The 13,321-nt window shown below is 47.5% G+C and overlaps 1 protein-coding gene across 24 annotated transcripts in view; it reads right to left on the minus strand.

The window, feature by feature from the left end:
• The window catches only part of LRRFIP1 (LRR binding FLII interacting protein 1), a 168,891-nt gene that overhangs the window by 41,247 nt on the left and 114,323 nt on the right, over positions 1–13,321 (minus strand). For 12 of the 24 annotated variants that reach the window (XM_050751642.1, XM_050751641.1, XM_050751644.1 and 9 more), the window contains 2 exons: positions 11,961–12,026; positions 8,033–8,110 (listed from right to left, as the gene is read on the minus strand). The exons of 10 other annotated variants lie outside the window; for them this stretch is intronic. In XM_050751642.1, coding sequence (XP_050607599.1) covers positions 8,033–8,110; positions 11,961–12,026 — 144 coding nt within the window. The remainder of the gene's footprint in view (positions 1–8,032; positions 8,111–11,960; positions 12,027–13,321) is intronic. 2 more of the 24 variants (XM_050751631.1, XM_050751629.1) reach the window with 1 other exon arrangement.

Here is a 13,321-nt window from a genome sequence, read left to right on the forward strand (position 1 = left end):
TGATCAGACGGGTACAAGGCAGACTCTGATCAGACGGGTACCAAGGCAGACTCTGATCAGACGGGTACAAGGCAGACTCTGATCAGACGGGTACAAGGCAGACTCTGATCAGACGGGTACCAAGGCAGACTCTGATCAGACGGGTACCAAGGCAGACTCTGATCAGACGGGTACAAGACAGACTCTGATCAGACGGGTACAAGGCAGACTCTGATCAGACGGGTACCAAGGCAGACTCTGATCAGACGGGTACCAAGGCAGACTCTGATCAGACGGGTACCAAGGCAGACTCTGATCAGACGGGTACCAAGGCAGACTCTGATCAGACGGGTACCAAGGCAGACTCTGATCAGACGGGTACAAGGCAGACTCCGATCAGATGGGTACCAAGGCAGACTCTGATCAGACGGGTACAAGGCAGACTCCGATCAGATGGGTACCAAGGCAGACTCTGATCAGACGGGTACAAGGCAGACTCTGATCAGACGGGTACAAGGCAGACTCTGATCAGATGGGTACCAAGGCAGACTCTGATCAGATGGGTACCAAGGCAGACTCCGATCAGATGGGTACCAAGGCAGACTCCGATCAGATGAGTACCAAGGCAGACTCCGATCAGATGGGTACCAAGGCAGACTCTGATCAGATGGGTACCAAGGCAGACTCTGATCAGACAGGTACCAAGGCAGACTCTGATCAGACGGGTACCAAGGCAGACTGATCAGATGGGCACCATCTCATCCAGCAGAGCCCCAGAAGCCCTGCATCCATGTTCGGAGTTGTGAGGATGACTGGAGCAATTCAAGTGTGGTTCTTCTCTTCATGTGGGAATAAAAATATTCCTGAAATGTTTTTCAAATCAAAATTTCAAGGCCAGGCGCAGTGGCTCGTGTATGTAATCCCAGTACTTTGGGAGGCCGAGGCGGGCAGATCACTTGAGGTCAGGAGTTGGAGACCAAGCTGGCCAACATGGCGAAACCCCGCCTCTACTAAAATTACAAAAATTAGCTGGGTGTGGTGACATGCGCCTGTCATCCCAGCCACTCAGGAGGCTGAGGCAGGAGAATCTCTTGAACCCAGGAGGCGGAGGTTGCAGTGAGCTGAGATCATGCCACTGCAATCCAGCCTGGGCGACAGAGTGTAACAAAAAATAACAAATAAAATAAAATAAATAAAATTTCAAATAACAAGGAAATGTGAACTATCTAGCACTTAGTTTCCTGGAGAATAAATTCATTAAATCTCCTGGGCCCAAAGCCTTTATTCCTTAAAATAAGTTAGTTTGCAGAACACATATTAATAAGATGAAAATAAAGAGGCTAGTTTAACTCTTGGTGGGATAGGAAAGTCCAGTTTAATAGGCTGCCAAGTTACCACTGAAAAGCCTGCGGCATTTTTGCTCCACGGTGTAAAACGAGTGTTTCTGGCTGCTGGTCGGCAATGGATAAATATTGTGGAGAAATAAATGAAGCTCAAGGAGCGCATTCACTTACCTACAAAGATAACTGTGCCCGTAAAAGAAGGGCCTACCCAAGTCTTTTTTTCTTTCTGGTATTTCTTGCAAGAAAGCCGAGAAAGAACAAACAGGGGGTCCGTACACTTTGATTGTGGGAGGACACGGCTTTAACACATCTTTGTTCTGCATGGTTTTAATGAAAACCGTCTACATCTATTGTTTTTACAATTTGTAAAGTATCAAATAAGGGGAAAAAAACCCCAAAACCATCGTTTGCTGTTTCTATCATTTTAAAAAAGTCCTTGCTCCGAAGAACGTGACGGACTCAAAATAAAATCTGGGCATATTTTTAAGTAGAGACCATGCAGAGAAAAATTAAAAATTAAGCTCTTGATGAAAGGCGATGGCAATGAACGTTTAACCTATCTCTGTTTTACACAGTAGAGTAAATTTCATTTTGTGTGTCTTCTGAATGAAAAAGGAATTTGTCAGCTTTCCCGAAACACAGGAAGACTGTTCAGCCCTGTGGAAAGCCACGCAGCCCCACTCGCGTCCACCAGATGGCGGTGTGTCGCAGCTGCAAGGGCCAGGCCCGGACAGAAGCTGCAGGCAGCGGAGCCCACCTTAACAAGCCCACCTTCCTAAGCCCCAGCAGAGCCAGGTAAGGAATCAGGTGTTGTGTTTCATCTTGACATAAAGCACAGCACCTCCTCCCTAAAATGACTAAGAAATCTAAGACAGGACAGGATTTTAAACACTGTCACAGCCACTGCACGGCATGGTGTGGGGACCTGGAGGAGGTGGGCATGGTGCAGAGAAGGGTCCAGAGGACACGGTGGCTGCAGGCGGTCCAGGCTGCTCTGCTCACCCACCCTAGCCCAGGACGGGAAAGCACCGGACCCTGCAGACAGTGGCCTCCTGCACGGGAAGGGCAGCAGCACTGCACACATTGCAGCTTCATGACTCGCGTATTCTGAGTGATACTAAACATTTCAGGTCAGGGTGAAAACTTCACACTAACAGGTTTATAAAGTATGTGTGTCATATTTTATAGTCACAGCTGAGTGTATACAAAGACATCACTGAAAATCTGGAAACAGTCACTTCTAAAACATGTCTGTGGAAGTTTAGTTTACGTCAATTTTCCTTTCAAAAACAAACGCTTCAAGGAGCACATTAAATATTTTATTAATTCCAAACTTCTAACATTGTGTCTAAAGGAGTTTACTATCTAGACTCCTGTACACACGATGCCTGGTGAGGCTAAAATGCCAAGTTTTCCATGTTCCAGCTGCCTGTCCATTTTCCTAGAGAAAGAATATGTGGCACCTGTTCATGTACCCAGAGAGACCCTACTCAAGGGCCCAGGTACAGAAAGAACCTGTCCCCAATGTCCAGCCAGGCAACACCAGACTTGGGTGGAAAAAGGGATCACCGAAGCAACATCCTTGTGAGGTCCCTCTTGAGACACAAACTAATAGCAAACACTGCTCAGAAAACACTGATTTTAAGGGTAAATTTCTTTCACATTTAAATGATAGCACAGTCCATCATTAGGGTGACAGTTTTTGGTTATAAATCCAATAATATGTACTTTAGCCTGAATGACTTATCTTTGAACTCTGGTGTTTATAATTCAAGACCCATTTTTCCACCTGGTCCCTGCCCCTGCCTCTCTGTGCAACAAAAAACATGAGTCAAAATAGTGCTGTTTTTCTAGTTCGAACGGGCAGAGATCTGAGTTCATTGCTCCTGTTTTCTCTGAGTACACAAGGGAAGATATCGACCCGGGCTCCCCTCGGGACATTACTGATGGATGTTTCAGAAACGTGGTGGCTTCGCCAGGTTCCCAGTAGGATTCTGGGGCCTGGATGACCCAGACCTGTTGGCTTCACCAGGTGGAGTCACTCTGCTTGGGTATGGCCCAAGCCTGGGCCGTCAAACCTCCGGATTCCAGCTCTCTGGAGGCACCTTTGCCTCCCCTCACACCCCCGCTGCTGGGCTTCACACCATGTGTGGTCACCCGATGAGCTTCCATCTGCCCTCTGTCTGTGCATCCCATGAGGGCGGGGGCAAGTCTGCATTTCTCATAAAACGGCCCTGTTTCTGGAACATTCTAGGTACTCAATAAACACTCAGTGAATGAGTGAAACACAACTTCCTCAAGGAGAAGATCCTGGCCATGCTGGAGAGGAAGAAAACACAGTTCATCCACAGCATGGACGAAGATGAGAATGAGGTGAACAGTATTCTATGTCTGTCTTGACATGGGGCCGATGCCCTCTCTGCTTTCCCAAGGACCCTGGGAGGACCAAGCGGGTGGAGAAAACTTTAGGTCTTGACCCTGGTGGCAGTCTCTGGACACTGAAGCATTTTCATTTTCTCGAAGTGGGACAGGCAGTCACTTCCTTCTTTCTGGTTACTACTGCCCTTTAATAGCACTGCCCTCCCTCCACCCCTTGGGGGGCACCAGCCCTCCCTCACCTCTAACGGGCGTGACATGCTCACCTGTGCACCTGTGTCTCCCAAACCCAGGGCGGGACTCCCTACAGAGCCTACAGGGCTGACCCTGTCTGACTTCACATTTTTCTTGTCTTCTGTCCTCACTCATAGTGGCCCTGGATACATGTTCCTGATGAAGTCACCGGCCTGGGAGCATTTCCCATGAGCCCTCGCTACAACAACCGTATCCCATCCCTGGCTAACCCCAGCCAAGGAGAAATAAAGTAACCGTGTGTGTGTGTGTGTGTGTGTGTGTGTGTTTTATTTTTCCTTTGTTTTTTTGTTTTTACCTTTTGAGGGAATCATGACCCCTCTTTCCAGAGGAGGCACAAGAAGTTTACATGGCCAGCTAGATGTCCCAAACCAGGAATGAGAGCTGTGACATTTGAACCCGGGTTCTGAAACTCCCTGCCTCAGAGCACTGCCTGCTCCATGTGACCCCAAGGAAGGCCAGACTGGAGGGTCATTCACCTTTGCCACCACGCTTACTCCAGGCCCTGCCCAAGACCTGCTGCTCGTGCCTCCCAGGTAGAAGGACCGGGGAGTCCCATTAAGGCCCTCCTGGCTTCTTCCCATTAACAAGGCCAAATACACCCACTAGCACTTTCTGTCGTCCCAGGAGATCCAAAATATACCAGCAATGGTGTTAATGTCCCAAGACGGAAAACAGAAATGGAGCCGATTCAGTATAAGAGGACCACGAGTTTTAGAAATTATGGAAATGAGCTAGCTTAGTTCTGTCTCCCAGGCTCTCTTCAGATACCAGGGATGCCGCCTGTACTCACCGTTCTTCTATCCTCCACACGATCAATCAAGGGATACCATAACCACATCCCCTAGGGAACTGCCCTGCACTCTACAGACACCCCTCTGCATTCTAAGAACCACATACAGGAGGTGTCATCAGATGTGGGGTCCCCAACCGACATAAGGCACCCAGGATGAGGAAGGGGACAGCCCCGTCCCTCACTGCAGGACTGACCTTTGTTCCCTAAGCGTGTCAACCGCCCCACAATCAACTGACCTTTGTTAGTTGAGCAATTGATTCAGGGAAGGAAGAGCAGATATAAGGAGATCACCCACCCCCATCAGGTCCCAGGACACCCAGGAAGGCTGAACCCACATCTCTCTGTTTATGATCATCTACTATACCTGTGAGTAAATTTTCTGCAAATTTAGAAAACACATGACAAAGAAATTTGTATCATTTCAATCTCTTCAGTCAGTTTCACATGACAAAGAAATTTGCGTCATTTGAATCTCTAAGTGGCTATATTGAGCCCTGTTATTTTGTGACCTCATCATATGATTGAATAAAGACAATGCTTAACAAAATTCAACTGTCATTTCTCACTGGAACCAGGCAGAAGGTACGGAGGGCACTGGAACCAGGCGGAGGGTATGGAGGGCATTAAGGGTGTTTGGGATTCACTGAAAGTAAAGCCACAACATTCTTCTGTCAATTGCAAATACTTATATATTTTTTTGCTTTTCCTTTTTTTTGAGATGGAGCCTTGCCTTGTCACCCAGGCTGGAGTGCAGTGGTGTGATCTTGGCTCACTGCAACCTCTGCCTCTTGTGTTCAAGTGAGTCTCCTGCCTCAGCCTCCCAAGTAGCTGGAATTACAGGCATGCGCCACTACGCCTGGCTAATTTTTGTATTTTTAGTAGAGACGGGGTTTCTCCATGTTGGCTAGGCTGGTCTCGAACTCCTGACCTCAAGTGATCCGCCTGCCTCGGCCTCCCAAAGTGCTGGGATTACAGGCGTGAGCCACCGCGCCTGGCAATATTTATATTTTCTTTTCTGAAAAGTGAGTGTGAGAAGACAAAGCAATTCTACATTAGATTTATTATGGAAAATGTTTCTTCCTGGTAGTTTTAAGTGATCACGTAAGTTAGCTTATGTTTATTGCTCTGCCATAGAGCATGAGATAATACAGAGATCCCAACTTAAAGGAAGACACAGCCGTGGGGGCTGGCCAGGCTTACTGAGTCTGTGATCTGAAACGTCTTAGGTCACAACCATTTACTTTCGGTTACTTGAGTAACAGCATCAAGACCAACTTGTCAGGTTTGAAAATGGGAAATCATGTCATAACGAACAGCTGAGGATCTTCCTGTTATCGCCTGATGCACTCTGGGGAGAGACTTACTGGGGGGCGGTGTGCCCCGGGAGTTTGCACGGTAGCTGCTGCCTCGCACTCCCTGCACACATTTGCCTTCTCTCACTGCTGACTGCTGGGCTCTGGGATGGGGAGGGGTGGAACACAAACTCAAATGCCTGTGAGGCCAGCTGGGCAGAGCCAAATGCGTGACAAGATTGGATGTCTGCAACTTATACAGAGGGGAGAGTCCTCCCCCAGAGAAACAGGCACTGCTGTTGTAATGCCCGCCCCTCTTGAACTCTGTTTTCCTGCTCTCCACGGCTGGACGGAGGAAACATTCCTCTAGTACAGGAAAGCCATGCTGCACAGTGATGAACGGCACCTGGGCCGTGGCCTCGGGGTCATGAAAATAGTGGGTGGCGTGGAGGCTGCGCAGTTCTGCAACATAGCCTCAGAGTCAGTGGCCAGAGACCCTGGGTTTTCCTCCCCCAAAGAAGCTGATACTTGCATTTGCTGATACCTGAATGCAGGTATCAGGTGCGAGGTAGGAAACCTCACAGTTCTAAGATACTGCATCTAATTTAAAACACAAATCACCAGCACCATAACAGGAAAAGCCCGCCAAACAAGGTACATCTGCATAAGCGGAGGTCTCAGCGCTGCGACTTCTTGGTTGATTACTAGGAACATTACGAAATTGTAGGGATCAGCATGCTGAAGTATGGTGTTCAGTAAGTCACTTAAGAGCCACATTTTAATTGCTCTATGGCTGGGAGAAGTTTTTGTTTTTGTTTTCTAGAGACAGGGTCTCACTCTATTGTCCAGGCTGAAATGCAGTGGCGCAATCATAGCTCATTGCAACCTCGAACTCCTGGGCTCAAGCGATTCTCCCACCTCAACCTCCTGAGTAGCTGTGACTACTGGTGCGTGCCTCCACACCTGGCTAATTTTTTTCTTATTACTGTTTAGAGATGGGGAGATCGTCCTATGTTGGCCAAGCTGATCTCCAACTCCTGGCTTCAAGAAATCCTCCTGCCTCAGCCTCCCATGTCACTGGGATTACAGGTGTGAGCCACCACACCCAGCTCAGGCTGGAAATTTCAATATGGGTGGAAACGAACAGAGAAGCTTTGCCCATCTTTGCTTTTTCTCCCCAAGGTTTCCCACTGGCTCTTGAGGGTGGGAACCCTGGTCGGGTTGTGCAGCCTGAAGCCCCTTCCCTGGCCACATGCCCACCTCCCCTCCTCCATTCCCACACCCCCCAGGACAAAACTGTCCTGGAGCCCCTTCCCTGGCCACAAGCCCACCTCCCCTCCTCCAATCCCACACCCCCCAGGCCAAAACTGTCCTGCAAACTCTTCCTGTAAAAAGAGTGATAGCGTCACCTTCGAGTATCAGATCAGGTAAAACCGTATCTAAAATTCCAACAACCCAGGGAAAAACACATAATAATGAGACTTCACGAGCTGGAGATGACCTAACAGGGCTCCTATTTTCCGAAACAAAATTTGGGCCATGCTGAGTGACAAACAGGATGCAGGGCTGTAAATCCACACATTTCGAAGGATCTGAGAACCAGCAGGGTAACGAATGACTGGGGCAGAACTGGGAGCGTCCCGGTATCTACAGATCATGCTTTACCTTAAACGCTGTCTGGGTTTGATCACAGGTAACACTTCAAGCAAAACATTAGGAGTCAATACTTCAAATTTTTAATCATAAAAAGAAAACCACACATCCGTGCACATGGCTATATTATTTTCTCCCTTTGTGTAAAGTTTCCCTCCTCTAAGATCCCCATCTCTAAGCACTGCTAACAATTTCATGGTCCTTGAAAAGTTGAGCAATGTAATCCTAATAATATCACCGCAGAGTAATATTCTAAATTTGGAGACGTTGGAAGAGGAGGGTAAAGGGAAGCGGGAGGGAGGATGACGCTGAGTAGGAGCAAGGCCAGGAGGCCAACTTACCACAGGGCTGGCCCGGGCCGAGCTGGCCCTGGAGGAGGCGCGGGAGCTGGAGTTGAGGTGGCCGCTGTACTCCGAGGGCTGCCCACACAGCCGCCGTCAGGACACGCAGCCAGAAAGAAAGGAACAGGGTCAGCAAAGGAGCAAGGAGAACAGAGGCCGACAGAAAACATGCTGCGTGAGTGGTGGAGGTTAGCCACGCACGGCAAGGAAAAGAGAGTTAGGGTTAGACAGCAAACGCATATTCAAATCACTGCTCGCTAATAAAAAAAAAAATCACATTATCAGAGGAACACAGAATTTCTCAGAGTTAGGAAGAAGAAAATAACACAAAGCATCCATTCAGTTGGGTGTGCAGTCGCATCCAGTGGAGACACAGAAAGTCACCTCGTGGATGTGGAAAGGACTGTTTTGAGAACTTAAGCTGCCTTCCGGCACAGAAACTGAAGACTCGGACAGGGTGCTTGGCGCCTTAGCAAGGGAACATTTTTGCTTCTCCACTATCTTTCCAAGTGGAAGCAAAATGAGATTTAGGGTTAATACAAAATTATGTATGGCTTTTTAAATTGCCAGATTACCTTCTACCTGAGTGGTTGCTATGTACGTATCTGTCTATCCATTTATCTGAACTTTCTCACTTCTGGTGAAGGAAAATACCAGCAACTCCATTATCTGGAAGCCACGCCCTTGTAACTTTGATTTATAGTCACATCTGCTGGTCTTAGATACATTTTCACATTCTTATAAACATCCTCATATTCTTCTTGAGCAAGGCATGGAGGGGCAGGGGCAGGATTTGAACACTATTTAGGTTCCGACACGCCCGGAGGAGACCTTCAAGACAGACCCATGCAGCACCCTACAGCGAGCCCCGCCACTGCTGAAGTCCCTCCACTCCAGCCCCTGGACACCCTGCACTGTGCCGGGCACAGACCCCTCTGCTGGCCTCACAGGCTCTGCTGGGGACCTGCAGGGAGTGCCCTGCTTGCGAATTGTAAGGAAGCCCAGATCTTCAGGGGTGCTCATGATCTCATCTCAAATACCATCTTTTAGTTTGTTTCCTCACCAGGGCTAGTGACCAGATGAGGCCTGGCAAACTCAAGAAATACCTGTTGAATGAATGAATGATTTCAACTGTAGACTAAAATAACCATCAAATGTCAATTGAAAGCATTAAATGTTGTACAGGGCTGTGGTCAAGATGGGCAAGTTCCCCATACCCATCCACCTCTATTTTATTTGATACATGTTTACTATATACTTACACTTAGGTACAAGGTGTTGCTTAAGATACACAGATAATAGTGCTGTGTTCACACCACATGTACAGCATCGATGCCATATTCGAGATATTCAAGAAAATCACCAGTATGCCTAGACTCACTTTTTGGCTTTCTTGTTGAAAATAAAGGAAAACACTTAATGTCAGCACTTGAAAGCAGAAGAATTTTGCCTGAGGGTTTCCTGATATGAGAGAGGAAAACTCCGTCCTGCAGCAAATCCTTCACATTCTATGTCATTTATGCCCTGGGTTATGGTGCAAAGACACAGTGAACTGTTGTGAATAAAGCTTACTGCCCACCCAAGCTTCCCTAAGCAAAAGCAGTTCTCAAACCTTCCAACTCGACCTAATCATGCAGAAAAGAACAAAGTAAAAGTCTTTTATCGCCATGGTCCACGTGCATCTTATGTTTAGGAGTTACGTGGCTACCGTGCAGCTAATGCAAGTCAGAAAGCTTTAAGTCTGAATCACAGCTCCATCTCTTCTTGGCCACGTGGCTGTGGAAGTTCCTTAGCCCGTCATCTGTGACATGGAAGTAAGGACGTGGGCCACACGGAGGAGCTGAGGACTAGGAAGTGACATGGAAGTAAGGACGTGGGCCACGTGGAGGAGCTGAGGACTAGGAAGTGACATGGAAGTAAGGACGTGGGCCACGCGGAGGAGCTGAGGACTAGGAAGTGACATGTAAGTAAGGACGTGGGTCACGCGGAGGAGCTGAGGACTAGGAAAGGGGGTACATGTTGGGCTTCTTCTGTTTCCACTTTCTGCCAGAAACAACTTCCTCGGCTCCTGGATCAGATGAGGCCGCTGGTGATGACTATGTCCCAGCTTTGTCACAACACTGAAGAGAGTCACTTCATACTCAGGAGCTGCACGGGGGCAATTCCTGGTCCTCCAGGGGCAGGGCAAGTCCTCCACAGTAGGAGCAGGGCTGTCTGTGCAGGCCTGGGGGCAGCCTGGACCCTGAGGTCATGACCACTTGGGGCTGGGACCTCAGGCCTGGGCACCGGGGCCACTCTGGACACCATCCTGGGCCGCAACCTCCCTACACGCTGGACTGAGAGCAGGGGTGGCTCTCTCCCAAGGCCCTCCTGTAAACATAAGGAATGGAGGATACACTTGGAGGGGAACTGTGAGGGTTCCAGGGAAAAGATGGGAGAGGTTGGGAGGTCAGGAACTTCCTTGCCCCTTCCCTCTTCCTCACGATGCTAATTTGCTACCCAAGCAGAGCTGATCATCCCTATTTTAGGCAGTTGTGCTGCCAGGACAAGATGACCTTCTGTTTTCTTAACTCTCTAAGGCCATCACTCCCAGGCAACTCTTGTGGGGGCTAAGAGCACAGAAATCACTGCTCGCCGAAGAGCAGTAAGGGCCAAGGACCTAGGGCTGACGACTCACTAGGGCTGGTGACGCAGTAGCATCTAGAGAGCATCAGGAGCCCTCTGTCCTGCCAGATCTTCGAGTCCCTACTTAGGACACCAGAAAGCCAGCTGGTGCTTGGGGGAAATTTCTCTTGAATTAGTATGTTCCCTCTTTTCTGATAAAAGAAAATCATTTAGTTGTGCTTTATCCATCACATCACAGGCAGGGCTATTTCATTCTTCATGCATGGTTTATGAGCTTTCTAATGGCCTATGAAAATGTTTACCAACTGGGAAACATATGTTGTATAGTGCGCTGCAAAATACTGAACAACTTATGCAATATAAAAATTGATAAATGTGTAATCAGTTGTCAACAAAAACGAATGCTATGTCAACTACTGGATTTAACATTCATAAATTACATTTTAAAGAAAACTGTAGGTTAGACTGGCTTATGTCATAAGAATTCATGAATATTCACGATGGCTGGACCAAATGGCATAGTAAGTCATAAAACTGGATTTAGCCAAGTAAGTAGCTGATTAACTTCAAAAGCAAAATTATAAAAGCATTTCAAGTATTTCTTAGTAAATAATTCTATTTCCTGGAAGCTTGAAGCCATTTTTATAGGATTGGGGAGGAGCCTCTGAATACAGGCGCACCCACCGCCAGGGAGCACTGATGAGCACTGAAGGCTCCCTTTCCACGGGCCCCTGGGCCACGCAAATTCGTCTCCCCACTTCCACAGAGTCCATCTCATTTTTCTACCTTGTTGCTTCTCTCATTCATTCATTCACAAATGTTTATTGTGCATCTACTACATTTTTACTCTCATAGCTGAGCCTATCATTTCAAATCAAAGAAAGAGATAGACAACAAAATAAAAACAGGGAACGAAATATGCGTAACAGTCCAACTTTTAAAATTTGTTCCTCTTCCTCAACTATTCAGAGATGAAAATGATGTGTGGCCTGCCAAATTGCCCTTTTTCTGTTTGTATTAGTTTAAGATGATTTCACGACCTGTTAGTATTGTTGGCGTGCTGCAAAGAGAGCAGATGAAACTCAGTGCAAGTGAGTCTCCCTAATGAGTGAGGACATGAAACCAACCACCAGAGGTTTCCCGATTCACATTATTCGTGACCTTCATTATAATGGAAGGTGGTGGTGAGCCCAGTGACTCGGTGCTTCCTCCTGAGGATGGCCAGTCACCCCCCTGCCCAGCGAGCATCCCCAGGTCATGCAGCAGGCAGGGGGGAAAGGCGGTATCACCCAAAGCGCCTTACAGCACGGGAGCCACTGGTGCTGCCCCGTCGGGCCCCACTGAAGCTGCCTTCATCCAACACAGACGCCTGCGACCAAAAGAGACTGTCAGGATGGGCACTCTTCCTTTCTCCGAGTGCCCAGAAAGTACTGAAAACGTAAGCTGTGAAAAACTGACACGTGCCAGGAGCATGGCCTGAAAAGCATGCAGGGGAGGCTCAGAACCACCTTTCCAGCTCTTCCAAGGGTTGCAGAGTGTGACAAGGAAACCTGGAGAGACGGGTTTTAGTCGCTGTCAAGCGGCGTGCAATTTAATCTCCAACAGACCATTTAAATCCATTATTTTGAAAAACATCCCAGGCCTAAGTAAAAACTTGTTAATCCGGGTTAAAATGAGCAGATAATTCTCATATCCTGAATTCTGTCATGGCATTCTCATACTTAATGCTTAGAAAATTACTTTTATGTGAAGCGACTTTGGGATAAAATATCAAATAATGTTAATTACAGTTTTAATGTTAAATATTTTACAACCCTTTAAAAGTTGCTAAGTAGAAGAAAGAGTAATTGGTTAACTGGAAAATGCTACTTAATTAATCAATGTGGGTAAACAGGAGCTGACACTGCCACAAATGGTGATGTCAAACTGTGCCCGGTGTAAAGGAACTTTAATCTCCCTATTTTCCCCTGAGGACATACTAGTTTGCTCAGTCATTTATTAATATATCTAACACATAAGTATGCAATCTGATGGAAATTCAGAAAGTTATTAATGGCTGGGTGCGGTGGCTGACACTTGTAATCCTAGCACTTTGGGAGGCCGAGGCAGGCAGATCAACTGAGGTTGGGAGTTTGAGACCAGCCTGGCCAACATGGTTAAACCCACCTCTACTAAAAATACAAAAATTAACCGGGTGTGGTGGCACGTGCCTGTAATCCCAGTTACCTGGGAGGCTGAGGCAGGAGACTCACTTGAACCCAGGAGGTGGAGGCTGCACTGAGCCTAGATCATGCCATTGCACTCCAGCCTGGGTGACAGAGGGAGACTCTGTCTCAAAAAAAAAAAAGCTATAAAGACAATATAGGTACTTTGAGTATTTATTTACATTTTTTGCATAGCATAAGTACTTATATTTAAAACTGGAAATTGCCAAAGTAATAGAGTAACATGGATTAGTATCTGTCCAGGTTACCAAAGCATTAAAAAGCCACCATTCTTTCCGCCAATAGGTAAAGTAAACATTGCTGTTGTTCCGTTCCTAACAATCCCAGCGAACACAAGGCTTCCTGGAGACGGAGCAGTGTGGCAGCTGCAGTCAGCAATCGGGGGAGAGAAAACCCAGATCCGGCCAAAGGGGACAGACATTCCCCACAGGCACATGTA

This window comes from Macaca thibetana, chromosome 12 (genome assembly GCF_024542745.1).
Source record: "Macaca thibetana thibetana isolate TM-01 chromosome 12, ASM2454274v1, whole genome shotgun sequence".
Classification (NCBI taxonomy): Eukaryota; Metazoa; Chordata; class Mammalia; order Primates; family Cercopithecidae; genus Macaca; species Macaca thibetana.